Here is an 18397-nt window from a genome sequence, read left to right on the forward strand (position 1 = left end):
CAGGGGGATTTTGATGGATTTTATCACAAAGAAATAAGATTTATTGTTTTTTGTCACATTTTTCTTCCACTCACTGACTCACTTTAATCTTGGTGCTAATATCTATGTTTCTATGTTCACTGAAACTACACACTTATAAAAAGGAAGGAAACCACGTGACACAGATTAAATCTGATTTTTCCGCCTCACTTTTTAGAACCGTTCTGATATAGGTAGTGCCTGACACTTGTGTTAGTTGCTAACCATATGGACGGTATTATACAAGTACATTATTTCATTTCATTTCATATTATAATGTCAAGGAACAACACATTTCATCACATCACAGCACTAATGTACTGGAAATTCTCCAGTACACGTGTGTATTCTCCAGTACACGTGTGTATTCTCCAGTACACGTGTGTATTTCAGTAACACATTTCTAAATGTGTCACCATCCTGTTAGAGATATAAAGACGGAGATTTTAGGCGCTGAAATTTAATTATTCCTGTTTGAAGCGCTAAAATTGAAACGTGACAAATTTCGTTATTCTGTGATTGTGATATGTGTGTGTCTGCATGGTCAACAATTAAAACCTTTTTAAACAAGATTAACCGTACAAAAACAGGGTGCTAACATCCTTTTCATTGTTAACATTTTCTGCATTGTTAACATTCTTAACACTGATGACAATGTCTATAACAGGGTGTGTGCATGTCTACATGTCTACAGTAACCTTACCAACAGGAATTTTACACACGTTATACGTTCAACAACACGTTCAATCGTAAAAGCCCATTTTCAGTTATTGATATTGCCATAATAGGGACCGTTTACATAATATTACGTAATCGCTTTTGGGCCTATTTTTAACGCCCTCCCCCTGACCCCTCCGTAATCAGTTTTACAAATAGCTATTGTTTCAAAATAACACTAACGTAATCATTTGGAGATCCCCTCCCCTTCGGCTGATTACGTAATATGTGAACGACCCCAATTATTATCAGTGTCTAGCTCCCATTTGCATTATACGTACTGAAAACATTTCTCACTTAAAATTGGGTGGTTACGGACACTTTCAACATACGTTTACATTAGGGTCAGCCCTGTTACTTACTGTTTTTAGTTTTACAGTTCGTGTACATATCACGTGGTTTACATACATTGTGACGTCATACCACGTGACATGAAATCAAGTGACATGAGACAGAGATGATATTATAATGTAGGTAAACGAATTAAATATTATTTTACATATTATTTTTTAACAGCGGTTAAAAATAGGTTGTAATCATGCTGTAGAAAATTTAAAAATCGTTTCAACGAAAGTTGGTGTTAAGTGAACGTAGAAACGATAATATAACGATTATGATAACAATTAATGATCATTACAATTATAACTGTGATAATCATCATTATATAAACGTGACCCAATTTAAAATTTGAATATAATACTCTTCTTTTTCTGCACAACTACTATAACTGTATACCTACTGGTTGAACGTATTCCAACGAATAAACCATGTTGTTTGAGACGAAAGGAGAAGAATATTTTATATTTCTTGAATAATTTTGAAAATTCTTGAATATTGTTACTCGATCATGTACAATGCACACAATGTATTTGTATACAATAGATTTAATGCTACTTATTTCAGAATAAATATTAATTAATTTGTGTAATTTTTGTATTAGGGGTAGTTCACATATCACGTAATCAGCCGAGGGCCAGGGGGGGGGGGGGGGGGGGGGGGGGGGGGTGGGGGGGGAGGGTCCAAATGATTATGCTAGTGTAATTTTGACACAATAGCTATGTGTAAGAATGACGGAGGATGAGGGGGTTAAAAATTGGCCAATAAGTGATTACGTAATATAATGTGAACGACCCCTTATCCATATATTTTATTTGTTATATTACTTGCTCATAATTAGAGTTGCTGAATGATGATTGGCGTTTTATATTGGCTGTATTATCCCTAGAACCAATACATTGAATTAATTATTGACTAAATTAAATTTGTTATCACACACTTATTCAATTAATAAGTTTAATCAAGAACTCAGCCTCATGCTATTCTACGCTATGGAAGATTACATCGATTACATGTATCTACGGGGAATGTGACAATTCCATTATAATTGGAGTATCAAATTCATATACGTTAAATACAAAACTCAAATTAAAATGGAACTGTACATTTTATATATATATGGTAGGGTCCAGTAAAGTAAGATAGTCACAAAGTTTCACTGATAAAACGTGGACCGCAGATCTGGTTAAAGACACATGCGACAAACCGAATAAAGAGACACGTGACTTTGATAATCCAATCAGCTTCACACATTGACCAATCAAGCCCAAGATCACTGTCACGTGTCAAAACAATTCACGTCCCCGCCAGTAACTATTATTTTAATAAGATTAACAAGTGTTAGTTTATAAAGATGTCTCATTACTCTACTGGTAAGGAAGCAAATTATCACATAGTATTCACATTTCAGAATACACACTCCAGTCGGTTCCTCTACACTTCTACACAACATTCTAAAGTTCTTGTGTTCAGATACCTCAACTTTCAACTTAACCAGTGGCCTGGGGATATAAGGGGTCGTTCACTCATTACGTAATTACTTGTTGGCCAATTTTTAACCCCCCTCCCCCCTCCGTTATCCGTTTTACACATAGCTATTGTGTCAAAATTACACTAGCGTAATCATCTGGAAACCCCCCTCTTCTCTTGGCTGATTACGTAATTATATGTGAACGTACATTATTTTGGATAGATAATGAATGTTGTGGACAATTTGTATTACTTAGAGAATATTATAGCTTTTAATGAAATAAGGGTTTTTTGGATCCCATAATTCTCGAGTTCACTTAAATATCCATCTTACCGTAATTTACACGGTAGTTATATAACAAACGCACCACATAATTCAAGTTAGGCCAAATATTTACCCACTTTCCAGATAAATCACCAACTCCAATGCCAAGTAAGTCAGTTTACCATTGTTAGTTACAGTGCAGCGGATTATTCAGAAAGCATGTGAGTCATCACAATTCCTTACACATGACACATGAGTCATTCTCTATCACGTGACACATACTATACTCGTGATATTATATAAAGTATAAAGTAACACAGAGTATTAAATAGTAAACATTGTTTCCAGTAAGATTTACGAAGAGAAGTTTAAACCAAAAACCTGTGCTTGTTGTTTATCTTTAACGGCACACGTGGTTCGGAAAAATGAACATAATAATATAGAGCTGTATAGTGTATACTGGCGGGGAGATAAATTCGTGAAGCGGAGAAATCAAAAATGAAGATAATATAACAGATCTGGACTGTGAAGTGATTATGGGATTTGATTGGTATATTATTATATTACTGGACGCCGATTGGTGAATTGCTGTCACGTGTCACAAGAATCCCGCACATCAGTACCCGATTGCACATTATGAAGGTTAAAGAGAATTACCCTGGTGCTATGTTAGCTTCATCTTTACTCAATAAGTTGAGCACTTGTACACTTAAGAAATAACACCTGTGAGTAGCAGAAATTATCTGCCATATCATGTCACGTGGTCTATCATTCCACTATCTACATCCCGGTAAAAGATAACAACATTCCAGAACATGTTACACACAGACATATTGAGTAACTTGACAGGGAAGTTGTGGATAAACCACGTGGTGTGACGTCACACTACGTGACATGACGTCACACCACGCGACACGACAGCTCGACCACTGAGTAACTTTACAGGTGGTGTCACGGTGGTGATCACGTGATACATTTAACACGTGACAGTGTCAAATGTATCACGTGACAGTGGTATAACCCAACTTTAAGGTTGAGTAGCTCCCAAAATAGCACAGCTGCAAATACCTGACACACACACACACAAGTCCCGTGGAGTACATTGTGTTACCATAGTAACACAATAGTAACATTGTGTTACTATTAATTATAGATATACCCGGTTTAACTTTAGGGATAGAATAATACCAAACTTAAATACCAACATTCCACCAGTAGGAGTTAAGTATGTTTAATGTTGGTATTTAAGCGTATCATAGTTTTAGTTTTAATGAGGCTTGAATACCTTAAGTTTAACCTTAAATACCTTAACACAACCAGGTAAGTGACTGGCGCTTTTAAGTGTTGCTGTTTATTTATCGCTGGTTTAGGCAGATGATAAAACAATGTATTACCGGGGAAACAACGAACGTACCAACATTCCACCACGAAGGTAGACTGTACGGTCCAACAAACAAACAAACAAATACCAACTTTAACCAGGACAAAAGAAGTATGTTGAAACTTGACGTGAAGCGGTGAAGTGTATCGGAATGTACTCCTTCATAAAGTTTTACGTCTCTCAGACATCATACTGTACCTGTAGTGCATCGGAATGTTTAGTTGTATAGTTCACGGTGAACAGCTTTAAAGTTGATTTAATATGGATTAGATAACTTAACACAGCGAGTTAAGGTTTGAGTGGGAGATATGACTGATACTTTACAATGACTGATACTTTACAATGACTGATACTTTACAATGATTGCAATGATATAATTTCAAAAGAGAAAGGTTGTCTGATGAGTGATGTAAACCTAAATCTACTTTTAACTATGTTACTAATACACTCCACTATACATATTACATAACATAAATTCTTAATACATTAATTATACACATACAGGAGATTTACATGCTATTATGGTATGCAGAATAAAGTGTTATTTCATAGCTGCTAACTACACACTGAATACCTACTCACCCACTGAGATATCGCCAGGTTTAGAAAGCTGACTTTACTAAACACTGAAATAAAACTTGTGAGAACATAGCATAGGTTAACCCACATTCCATCTAGGTTAACCCACATTCCATATGACAGTTATAAAAAACATGGTAGTACAAGGAGAATAGCTTATACTCTGTTAACTTTGACAGCTGGACACTGGGATGCAGAGACGAGCAATTAATTAGCAAGTTATTAATCACGACACCTCATTAATCACCACCTGTACTTATTATATCATGTTATACAACCCATATAACAAGATATGTAATAATAATAGTATATTATTACAACGTGTTATACAAATTTAAGTTCTAAGTCAGATTGAGGATACCACCGCCGCTGCAGTAGATAAAGTTAGGTAAACTTGCGATGAGTGTATTATATTTGCCAAAGCCGGGCCAAACTTGAGCCAAACCCAAGCCACGTATTTCACTTTATAAGCTAACCTCAGCTTCAGGCTTGTGATTTCACTTTATAAGCTAAACTGAAGCTAGCTCTTTCACTTTATATTTTATAAGCCAAACTCAGGCTAGTTATTTCACTACACTCACAAATCCACATACACAAAGAACACACATCTATTAATAGAACATGTACCCGATTCACCGCGCCCGTTTATACTCGACCACATGAGTAATAATTGTCACATTGTTGAAACGGACAAAAGAAGTTCATCATCTCTCTCCCTCTCTTATAAGTTGTAACTCACTAAGTATTATCCCTGGCAGACGTAAAACTTTATGAAGGAGTACAGTGTGATGTTTTAGAGACGTAAAACTTTATGAAGGAGTACAGTGTGATATTTGCGAGACGTAAAACTTTATGAAGGAGTACAGAAGATAGACATGGTGTGTTATCAAGGTGATGAAAACATAAACTGTGTATAACAACTAACAAGGTTTTACTTTGACAGTCTTACGTGTTATAATACACATAATATAATGTGTTAGGTAAGTTTAATAACTTGTTATACACTACAAATTGTATTTCTGAGTTACTTTGAAAAAGACATATCATGTTAAACATGTACAGTGCTGTGTTGGACCTGCTATGCAGTGATATGCAGCCAATCCGAGAACTCTGGACCAGTTTAACTGTAGTAAATGCTTGGGAATTTGTCGGAGAGGTAGATGTTTCAAAATTAGATGGACAGTTTAAAAATCACATCTTGCAGCTTTACAGAGAAAAAAGCTCTGAAATTGTCCGGTTCTATTTTTAGAAGTGATCGGCTGGCTGATCTCTGCGCTGCAGTACCAACTAAAACTTATAAAACTTAGAGTGGCATTAAATACTGCAAACCTGGAATTAACTGTCATAGACTATAAAATTATAGAGACTAGCATATTGACAGGAAAACAAAAATAAATAGGGACGGATACAGGGACAATGGACATGACATGACAGGACAGGACAGGACAGGACAGGACAGGACAGGACAGGACAGGACAGGATAGGACAGGACAGGACAGCCGGAGAGGGACATTTACAGGGACAGGGACAGGGACAGGGACAGGGACAGGGACAGGGACAGGGACAGGGACAGGGACAGGGACAGGGACAGGGACAGGGACAGGGACAGGGACAGGGACAAATTAGACAGACAGGCTGTGACAGATTAGACCGACTATGCTAGTTTCAGAGAAAAGTCATGGCATATGTAATAAAATAATATGTAAATAGTTTACTTTATCTGCTCTAATCACGCATCAACTTGTATCTTTGTATTTAAGAAATAATAATATGCAATATAACAATACCATGTACTACGTATATTAATAATATAATATAATTATAAAGTTAATATTTACAATGTGTCATAATAAGCCAAGACAATATACCATATTATAAATTACAGTAACACAACAGTATTCAATGAGCAGTTTGGCGTCTTTTTCTGCCTGTATTGTGCACATGATAATACAAACGGAGACATATTTCTGCTAATATTGGACACACAGTTGGCATTCACAAGAATTGTGTGTGTGTAGGTGAAGGAACATTACAGATAATATGTTAGATATTTTATAAACTACAGGATACTACTACTATGTTAGATATTATATAAACTACAGGATACTACTACTATGTTATATATTATATAAACTACAGGATACTACTACTATGTTAGATATTATATAAACTACAGGATACTACTACTATGTTAGATATTATATAAACTACAGGATACTACTTCTATGTTAGATATTATATAAACTACAGGATACTACTACTATGTTATATATTATATAAACTACAGGATACTACTACTATGTTAGATATTATATAAACTACAGGATACTACTACTATGTTAGATATTATATAAACTACAGGATACTACTTCTATGTTAGATATTATATAAACTACAGGATACTACTACTATGTTAGATATTATATAAACTACAGGATACTACTACTATGTTAGATAATATTAGCCTCATCATGTGACGGATCTGCAGGTCACTTGAACAACTAGACAGAACAGGGCTATAAATACAGCATACTTTGTGTTAGAGTGAATAATAAGGCATGTTACGGCATCTTGTTAACTTATAGGTGAATATCGTAGCGATTTTATTTCACCAGCAACTCAAGCTGGGCCATGATAAGGTAGCCAGCTTGCCTTATCTCTCTATAAAACCTGTTTGTAATTACGACCGATATAGCCCTGATTACCATGGTAACGTTATCAGTATTTCTCAGAAGTAGACTTATAAAGTTATAATAGTCTCTATCAGTAATTCACACTCGACTGAATCAGAACACTAACATCCCGAACAATACAGTTACAGTAGGACAAGTACTCCTACAGCAGGACAAGTACTCCTACAGTAGGACAAGTACTCCTACAGTAGGACAAGTACTCCTACAGTAGGACAAGTACTCCTACAGTAGGAAAAGTACTCATACAGCAGGAAAAGTACTCCTACAGTAGGACAAGTACTCCTACAGTAGGACAAGTACTCCTACAGTAGGACAAGTACTCCTACAGTAGGACAAGTACTCCTACAGTAGGACAAGTACTCCTACAGTAGGACAAGTACTCCTACAGTAGGACAAGTACTCCTACAGTAGGGAAAGTACTCCTACAGTAGGAAAAGTACTCCTACAGCAGGACAAGTACTCCTACAGTAGGACAAGTACTCCTACAGTAGGACAAGTACTCCAGATTCTACCTCTACTTGCGGCTCAACACGTTGATTATATACTTTAATAGAACTACTAAAGTTGTCAAGCAACAAGGTAACATGCAGTACATAAGTACATGTTATTACTACGACTGGGGTGGCAACACAATCTTTATGTTATAGTGGGTACTGGACAAGAATAGCACATTAAAGTGGGCAGAGTTTTACTGAACTTGTTCTTATTTACTTTATTATTTGATATTGTTTTTACAATTACGATTGTTATAGTAGTGTAAAACGTAATGTAAAACATCTGATATTTTGTAATCCTGTAATCAGTGTAGTGGGTACGGGTGAAAACACGGGGGTGGGTACAGTCACGTGACAAGATGATCAACCACGTAATCTTATATCTCATCGACTGTATAGTGTATTATACATTAATTCAGCGACTGTATATACATTTAATTGTATAAAACTAATGTGTACTGATTAAAACATATGTAATGTGCACTGTAATTAGCGTATCAAAGGAGAGGTATGTAAAATACTGTGTATCATGATAATTGTAAATAGTATATATAACTTAATCAGATTGCGGTGTAGCTCGTGTACATCCCCTCATCAGTTAGTCTATGTAATGTCTTATACTTAGTTAACAATATACTTATGTAATGTCTTATATACTTATGTAATGTCTTATTTGGATAATAATATGCTTAAGTACGGGCAACCTAACTAAATATAAATGTTATATAGTTTTTTTTTTTTTTTTTTTTTTTTTTTTTTTTTTTTTTTTTTTTTTTTTTTTTTTTTTTTATTTTTTAAATGAGGAACCTGCCAAACCCCAGGACACCAGGAGGATACCACCGGCAAAGCGGCTAATAGTACCCTCCGGTCTGTGTTGTACCGAAGAAGCTGAGTTAATCGATCAAGACTCGGCTTGCCAGCCAAGAGGCAAAATCTGAGCGGCACCAAGGGTTCAGAGAGTGTCATTTCAGCTTCTCCGGTGCTGGATGCCCTGGGGTTTCACATGCGCCGTAGCAAAATAAATATAAAAACACACGCACACAATTTTTTTTATTCTTTTAGATAATACGTCGAATAAAGTCAGTGGATATAGAGTAATAAAATGCACATAAGATGGAGAGAAAAAGGAGAGATACTACTGGTTTTAAATATGACTCTATATCAATACTAGTAGTGGAGATAACTCCACTGGCTACAACTTGTGAAATAAAGGGTAAAGGTAAGGCACGGCTGTAATTTCGAGAGAATAAATAAACAAGAGTGTTATAGTGGATCCAGAACTTTGGGTATAAAATGGTCATCAAGGTATAACGTCTTTAAGACACCGTATAATATCCGGTTTTTCACCTAATAAGAAAAGCTTAAGATGTTTAAGATATCGCTCCCAGAATAGGGGTTCCTTGTTCTGGAAACTCCTTCCAATAAACCAACAGCAAACCGAATTTATGAAGTTAACACTTTTATCTCTGTGATTTAAGCAAATCAAATAGTGGCGATATGGGTCGTCATAATTTGCGTCAATATTCGATCTAATAAACAGATTTACTCCCTGTAGGAAAGAGCTTGTGGCTGGACAGTCAATAAATATGTGAGAGATAGTTTCGAGGTTGTGATTACATAACGAGCAATTTGGACTATCTTTTTCAATCTTCATTTTATATCTCATGTACCGACAAGTACTAATCCGGTGAAGGAGCTTATATTGGTACTGAATAAGTTTGAAGTTATTTGAGAAAGAAGTAAAAATATCCGTAAAAATACTAATCCAATCAATATCCGTTAAGGAGAGGTTAGCACTCCAGTTCCTCATTGGAGGAAGGGTGCTGGGATCTAAACGCTTAGACATGGTATCTCTAATGTTTCTACCTTTGATAGTGAGAGGAGTATCTCTAGAGTTGGGGGTATTCCTACCTCCCCAAAAGCGAAGTGAAAGTTGGGTATCGATAAATGTAATGTTACTTGTAAACGTATCGGTATTATTAAATCGACGTATTCCCAATTTTATACTCGCATATTGAGTCGAAGAGATTATACTACTTGTTTGGCCCCACTTTCTCAGAAATTGCTGAAAACTTAAGAGGTTACCTTCCTCTGAAACGAAATCAGAAAGATAGATGATATTTCTATCAATAAGAATATCGTTCCAGAGCTTGGAGCCAATGTCCATTATTACGTCGCTTCCCCACACACAGTGGTTGACTGTACTCTTACTTGACTGTGAAGAAATAGACTTCCAAAGCTTATAATGGCGAAGAAGGTTAAAGGTAAAACCAGTATTCTTTAATGTGAGACAGTTTTCTATACACACAGTTGGTATATTTGGGTGTAAAAGCTGATTGATGATAATATTTTTCCAGGCATGTTGGAAATTAGGATCGATAACTTTTCCTATAAGTGACACTTTTAAACCTATAATAAAATCGTTAGTATAGAAGAGACCTAGACCCCCACATTCACGAGGAGAAGTAACAATATCACGTTTCAACTTATCCCTCTTACAACCCCACAAGAAGTGAAATATCATAGTGTCTATTTTACTGATGGTGTTAGTATCAGGAGTTTCTAGTGGTATGATAAGGTAAGTGAACTGGGAAAGAATAAGAGATTTAATAATTGTACACTTTCCTATCAGAGTTAAGTCTCTCTTACTCCAGGTGTTGATAGCGGTGCTGGCGTTACTAAGTTTACTGTGGTAGTTCATTTTGCAGAGATCAGCTCCACTAGACGTGTTGTCGAACTTGACTCCTAATGCTGTAAACTCGTTAGCTACCATGTCTTCCCCGTATGTACTGGTAAGGTAATTTCGAAGACTAGTGTTGTCTCTGGTAGCTCCTAAAGGTATGCACTTAGTTTTACTGATGTTGGGCTTACAGCCTGAGTGCTGACCGAACAGGTTGAGCTCTAGGATAACTGCATCTACGCAAGCCTGGGAGGGATCCAGGTACAGATCCGTGTCATCAGCAAACAGACTCATGAGTATGTCGATACCATTAATGCTGAGGCCTTTAATATAAGGGTTATACTGTAGCTTATTACTAAGTACCTGGGACACTAGGAGGAAAAGAATTGGGGAAAGGGGGCTCCCCTGATGGACGCCACGAAGTATGTGAACTGGGCTGCTAAGGTGTCCGTTAACGTTAGCGTAACTCATACCAGCGTGAAATGCCACTCTCACCAAGTTGATTAAATAATTGTTATATAGTTTAATACAAGGAATTACTTTGGTTTTGTAGTACACTACTATTACAAACATCGTCAACATTTTACTCAACAACATTTTCCTAACAACACATTTCCAGCATGCACTTGCACTTGTGACGTTTGTGACTCAACAGTCAACACAATATCAATAGCTCCATTCAAAATTCTTAAATTCAGCTTAAATTCCTCAGTTCTGTCGAACAGCTCAGGAATTTTGCGCGTGACACCTAGTGTCCAAGTGTAAAACGGACTTGTTGAATAGTTGGATCTGTTGGAAGCATGTAATGTATTTAACACATGTGTGTATATGTCTAACTGTGCATATTATGTGTGATATCATGATATTATGTGTGATATTATATAATATATGAGTGTGTGTTTTCTGTCATCAGAAGATACATATTATTCCTCTGATAGTGATTTAACACTTTACACACCATTTACATTACTCACCGAATTAGATTCCATATTGGTTATTGAGTTAATTTACACATCATGTGTTTGACTATCCCAAAGATTTGGAGTTTGATTCATTGGGTAACTTTTATAATCCTGCCACCAATAAAATTTAAATATGGAGGAAAACATCTGTTTCGTGGTTTATTGGAAGTTAAAGCTCAGCTACTTAGTAATTATTTCATGACTACATAATTTATTTGGGTTACTAAATTAATGTACAGCTTTATAACGGTGGTAAAAAAATAATACCAAAATCGGAATATAAATTTCCAAACAATGATTGTAACACTTTCTCCTTCAAATATAATATAATATTCCAACATGAACATGTAACAACCTGTGCAACAATACCTAGATAATAGAAGAAACAACTTATAATTAACTATAATATAATACGAGTATGAACAACTCAAACAAGTTTCTCAAAAAAAAACAACAAGAATTTCCTAGAGTACAAACATTAGAAAACACACACCACACACAGTACACACCCTCTAGTCAGTTTTCCAGACCTGTTCATCAAGACCTGTATCCAACCTCAAGGGTCCCCAAATGCCACTCCAATTATCAGTATCACTCGGCTGTGTACTGTCAGAGAACATGGACTGAAACCGGGAGGTTTGTCTGGAGCTGGACACCAGGTTGAAGTTGGTGAAGGGGTTTTGGGCATCAGGTGCGAACCAGTCATCCACAGAGAGAGGAGGTTGGAAGGAGAGGGCGGAGGTGGAGAGAGAGGGGATGGTGGAGGTAGGTGGGATCAGGGGTGATGTGTCTAGTTTAGGGACGGTGTTAGCTCCAGTTGTTGGAGACCACGTGCTGCCAGGGGTCTGGTGATATATTGAGCTGTATGATAGTTGGTTTTTCCTCTTTTGTTCCTCTTGGACTGCTGCTGCAAACTTCTGTTCCAGCTGTAAGTCTGTGGGTTCTGGTGGGGTTGTGGTGTCTATCTCCGCTGCTGCGGTTAGTTTGTTGGATAACCTGTACTTTGATTCGGTGATAGAGGGAGTGTTGTTGAGTGAGGTACGTTTTGGTTCAGGCTTCACGATATTCACATCTTTCTGTTTTTTCAGCACCGGAACAGCTTCTTTTATCACTTCTTTAATGCGGGGTTTCACAAAATTAGTCATCTTCTCCGGCTTTGGTTGGACAGCTTCTATCTTGGGACTCTCCGGTTTTGGAGCTGATACTTTACGTTTAGTGACTTTAGGAGAGTTAGACACGTGGTGCTTATCCACTTTAACAGGGTCCACATGTGAGGTTGTGTCTCGTACTTTGGCTGCTTCTCTCTTCTTTCTTTGTTTGCTGACTGGTGCTGTAACCCCCTCAACATGTTTCACTGCCTTCTTGCTGACCTTCTTTACAGGTACCGGCTCTGGTTTCAATTGCTCTGTAGCTTTGTGTATGATGACAGGTTTCAATCCAGGAGGGGGTGAGATAACTATTGGCTGGCTAAAGAATATATAACTCTGAACAAACACGACCACTATGAAGCACAGTGCCCCAGTTAGAAGCAGGAATCTGAATGAAACCTCCCATATGGGCCTCTCAATCTTATCCGCACATACCTCCAACAGGTGAGCTGGTACTTTAGTTATAAGTGGTATATCCAGTTTATCTCCCGCCGAGGGGACTATAGAAATAGTGTACTCCACGTAAGAGTAGTGGAAGTTAGGGATAAAGTTGAAGTTTAGGGTGTGGGATTCGGAGGGAGCCACTTCAAATGGGTCACAGTTTAGGACTGATACACCGTACGCAGAGCACGAGATACCGTTTATTTGGACATCTTCAACTTTAGCTACGATGTCTCCTATGTTCTTTAAAGTGAAGGATCTGTTCATGTTAAAGAAGCTTTTATTGATGGAGCCTTGCTCTGTATAAATACTTATACAGTCCGATAACATGTTCTCGTGGAAATTCAGATGTAAAAACTGCTTCTTCTCAAAGACCAGCTCCCCTTTAGCAGCGTGAGCAGAGTACAACACAGGTTCAAAAAGGGTCAGGTTATTCCTGATAACCAGGATATTTTTATGTAGACCAACAAATTGAGGTGAGAACTGCACAGTAACCGTCCTTTCCTCTCCAGGCTTTAAAACCAGTGACTTGATATTCCGCGACACCTCGTTACCGTTGAAAAACTTATCCAGAAAGTCTGTGGAGGTATCCTGCAAGGAATACGCTGCGTCCACATTAACCGCTTCTTGCCTCATTCCCAGGATATCTATCAGAGCTCGGGAGTGAGGGTAACTGCTGATAAGGAACACTTCAATGTGGACTGAGTAGGAAGATGGGTTAACTAATTTTACGTTGGATGTGGAGGTGTCTTTTACGTGGGTAACAGGGATGGGCTTCCGGGATTGGACAAAACTGGGCCATGTTAGATCCACTGATGTGCTGATGGGAGAGTTATCTGAAAAACTCGACTTCACCGCACCGTTGATAGTTAGCTTGTGCTTCCCGTTTTTCTGTAGATTATTCCACTTTCCTTTGAGATGTTTGAAGAGCTTCAGTTCGTAGTCCACTTGGTCGAAGTTTAATCGGTTTCCTTTGAAAAACTCTTTCTGTTTCTTGACATCGTCCGTCATCAGGTAGGAGTATTGGCTATCCTTTTCAGGGTGAAACTCAATCTTACCCACTTCAGAGCTTGACAGAGGTTTTAACAGGATAGATTTATCAGTCTTCTTTATCAAATTGAACATGCTGTTAGGTTCCAACGAGATGTCTTCAATAGGAAAAGTCTCGTTGAAGGTGTTGGTGATCTTCAAAGTGAAAATGTTGGTCATACCCGGAAACACCTCCTCATACTCGATATGTGGAGTCAACAACCCGCCCTCCAACGTTCGGAATGTGAGAGGGAGCTGAACAAAGTCGTAGTTTGTTTCAATCACAAAGAAACCAGACACATTGTGAGCCATGGAGGGTGTGGTGATGCTGACGTTGATCTCAATGAAGTCTTTAGGATGGAGCTCAACCAGTTGGTGCTGGATGGAATCTTCTTTCTTGTGAGGGATCATCTGTTGGAGATCATCTCGCCACAAATTATTATAGTAACCATCACAAAACGGAACATTCGTAAAATAATACAAAAGACCTACATTAACTGGGTTCTTGTTGAAAAGTCTTACTATTTTAACTCGAGTTTGATTATATCCCAATAGTTCAAAATTCAAGACATTTAAAGGTTTACCGTCTATAGTCACATCAACATCACCACTGTACACTGGTATCGGAAATTCAATGGTCTGTGTTAGATTAGTTTCCATTTTCAGTACAAAATTATCATTGAACTTGTGACCTTGTCGTTTTAGGGTAAACTTAGCAAAATCAAAAGTCTCCTGAGGTTGGATGACAAAGGGAAATATCAGGTCCTCGATAAGGAACTCCGCTTTCAAAGGTTCCAAATCGATGTTTCGCACAGCAACAGGTACATCATAGTTATTAGTAAGATGAAGCTGTTTGACATACTCCCGCGGAGGAATAAGCCCAGAATAAAAACCATCTCCAAAACCCTCTAGTTTGAGTGAACCAGAATAAACATGAGCTGAGAAAGGAATGTTGACATTCTCAACGTTAGCATTACTGAACTTAATGTTGATGTTTCCCGTGTATTTACTGTCTTTCCTCTCCACTAACTCGGGCAGTTTTGATGGTTCTATCGTTACATCTGCTACTTTCTGAAATCCGCCACCGCGATGAGCCTGAGGTATACCATCCCGCAAAGTTTTAATAGATATTCCGTTCTGATGTAAGATAGAGTCCGTGGTGATGGAGAATATGTTGGTGCTACTGTTGTGCGTTGAAAGTAGGAATATGCTAACCACCATCGGTGGGCTGTCTCTTGAAAAACTACCGAAATTAATACGCGTAGGCATGGAAAACACATTAGCGGTTGATACCAAGTCTACCTCGATAGGTAGTTTAATATCCAGTTGATCAGTTCCGCCCAACCTCACTGTTACATACGACAAATGATTATAGGATTTGTCAGAGAAGAGGTTTAATCTAACAATAGGTTTGGTTTCATAGGGCGCTATGCTCCACGAGCTTGCTTTATTGGAGAGAAAGGGAGGAACAAGACTAACCTCGCCCCCACTCACATAAACTTCCTCAACTTTTAGCTCCTTGTCAAATGGGTTATAAATGTTAAGCGTGGGCGCGTAAGCAACCGACGTCGGCCACTTAACCCCAACTAACGGTGACAACCTAAACGGGTTTTCCTGGCCAGTTCCTGTAGCCCTGATATCAATAACGTCCTTTGGAACCGTCCCGGCAGTCATAGCAACCTCACCGGAGGTAACGTGTATAAACAGTTGGAATGTTTCTGTAACCTCGCCTATAGCGTGAGGTAAAAACATGACCGCCAGTTCATACCTTTGGTTGCGATCCAACAGCACTGTCTTAGATCGGGATATACGAGGTTGAAAAACACTTCTGCTGTCGTAAACAGTGGTGAGAATAACATCACGATCCGCGTTATTATAGATGGAGATGTTTTTGGTGGTGACGTAGCCGAGGTTGCAGTTCCCAAAGTTGAGGTGCTGCGGGACTATGATGACCGGGATGGAGTGGTTTGTTGTGGAGAGGCGGAAGAGTTGGATGATTACTAGCCATAGTAACTTTAACATGCTGCTGGAATGGTAGAGGGGGTGTTAGTGAAAAATTAACAACATAGTAAAGTTTTTAAGGCATTCAACATTTAAAGGCACCATCAGAAGAGATGCGGGGACGTATGATTGGTGAAAATTTCCCAACCCCAAAACTCAAAAGTTGCCACGGCCCCTATTAATTAGTAAACATCGGTCTATATTCTATAATAACAATATTGAAATGGCAATATAAACACAAGGTAATATTATTCGCAATTAACAAACCAACTAAACATACATACGATACCACAATAACGTTCAACTAGTTACATTGCGAAGTAACCTTAAGTTAGCACATCATATTAAAACTATGGCTTTCAGAGAGGGAATTCAATTCTGAACAACTTAAATGTACATCTTCTTTATGTACGTTTTCTAATGTCGAAGCGTGTAATAAGTGCTAAAATGTATTGATTTATGAATTATATGAATTGATTACAAACCGCAAACGTTAACGCTTCAATGATGAGGTTTCAATGATAACGAAATTCGACTCCAACTTGAACTTGTTACTAGTGTCAGTGAAGCATAACCATTGAATATACAAATTATTATAATACTGCAATGTATGACAACATGCACGATAAATGCATGTATCATTATACAAAGTTATCTAATTACCAATCTGATTAATTATCTAATTAAATCGTGTGTGTTTTTCTTCTTGACATTGAAGACGATGGAGCGGTTGTTTATTAGCCGCAAAGAAAATATTTCATCTTTTAGCAGCTTAATTGCTGGACAACTGAGTATTTGACAGTTGGGTTGTTAGAAGATATAATAAACGTTCGACATTTTCCTACGTCTGGTAATTAGTCCAACCCTTTGATGGCTAGCTCACTGAAACACACAAAAACAGGGTAGTTAGCGGCTTATTAGTTATTCGCTGTAAGGCGATGAGTGTCAAAAGAAGCGTGATTTAACTGTGCAACAGTGAACAGCCAGAAAAGTAACATTATATGATTACTAGTGTAACCCGGCCTACGGCCGGGATTTCACTGCCGCAGTTAAAAAGGGTAGGAGTAATTACCCGCTGAGTCAAAACCCGGATTAGGCGAGCAATTCTATTCGGAGTGCCCTCACGTATCCAATAGTATGCTTAAAAGATAGTAATTCTTAATCAATAATCAATAGAAATTAACCCTTAACACCATGCACCACACCAGCCTATCATATTTGTGAACATGCATTACATTGTCGTATGAAAGTATGAACTCTCTCTACAGTCCAAACAGACCGTTTGAGCACTCCCTCCCCTAATAAGTTTATAGTATTATATGACCATGTAATATATACGCCATGTAATATATACGCTACATATGCAGAGAGAGAGAGAGCTAGCCCCGTAACTCTTGCCGTTCTTCTCAAGCCATTTTATGTAACATATTTTGTGGTACAAAACCATCAATTAAACCACTTACCACCGGCCGATTTTTATAAAATTTGCTTATTGGCTTCGTCAGAGTTTTTTCGGCACTATACCGAAAAAACCAGTCCCGTAACTATTACCGTTTTTTTTGTATAACCGTTCGGAAATTACACACAGACACACACACAGACACACACACAGACACACACACATTCTGGTGTTATTAAGTTGATATATCATCGTTTATTTTTAGCTATATTTAATCTAAATCAAAACTTTGAAGTAGAAAATGCGCAACGGTTACATGTAACAGTATTCTGAAATATCTTGAGATTAAATGCTTTATATTACTACCGTGTCGCACAATTATACATATTGTACATGCTTCTAAATAATATGTAGTGACAGTGTAGTTGCTCATGTACTGTTTTTAAAGTTTTAAGGGACCCATTTATAAAAATAAAGAACAAAAGAAAATCGAAGTAAATTTAATTGCCAGAGGTGATACTATCGTAAGAAATTTGATCTGTATCAATTAAGAAACACACAGCGATGTTGGTAGGTTAATTAGGTTAATTAACAATGTTAATTAGTTTAGTTCATATTGCACAGCCAACATTTTGAGCCCAGTTTTATTATGCTGAATTACTGAACGAGAAATAACTTGCAAATATAACAATATAGCAAGATACCAATAATCAAATAACAAGAAATAAGTTCAGTAGAAAAATTATTGAATTACTGCACAAAGAGCAGAATAAATTAAATAATC

At 37.5% G+C, this 18397-nt stretch overlaps 1 protein-coding gene across 1 annotated transcript; it reads right to left on the reverse strand.

The window, feature by feature from the left end:
- Positions 1–8749: 8749 nt before the first annotated feature.
- LOC134813943 (transmembrane protein 131-like) lies at positions 8750–16240 on the reverse strand. Its single transcript, XM_063821888.1, has one exon. It carries the CDS (start codon positions 16233–16235, stop codon positions 12108–12110), a length of 4128 nt encoding a protein of 1375 aa, XP_063677958.1. The 5' UTR covers positions 16236–16240; the 3' UTR covers positions 8750–12107.
- Between the last annotated feature and the right edge of the window lie 2157 nt (positions 16241–18397).

The sequence above is a fragment of the Bolinopsis microptera genome, chromosome 4 (assembly GCF_026151205.1).
Source record: "Bolinopsis microptera isolate Bmic1 chromosome 4, MBARI_Bmic_1.0, whole genome shotgun sequence".
Lineage (NCBI taxonomy): Eukaryota > Metazoa > Ctenophora > Tentaculata > Lobata > Bolinopsidae > Bolinopsis > Bolinopsis microptera.

Excerpts from the sequence above, each read along its gene's own strand:
- LOC134813943 (XM_063821888.1), bottom strand. The coding sequence starts at position 16,235 with ATGTTAAAGTTACTATGGCTAGTAATCATCCAACTCTTCCGCCTCTCC.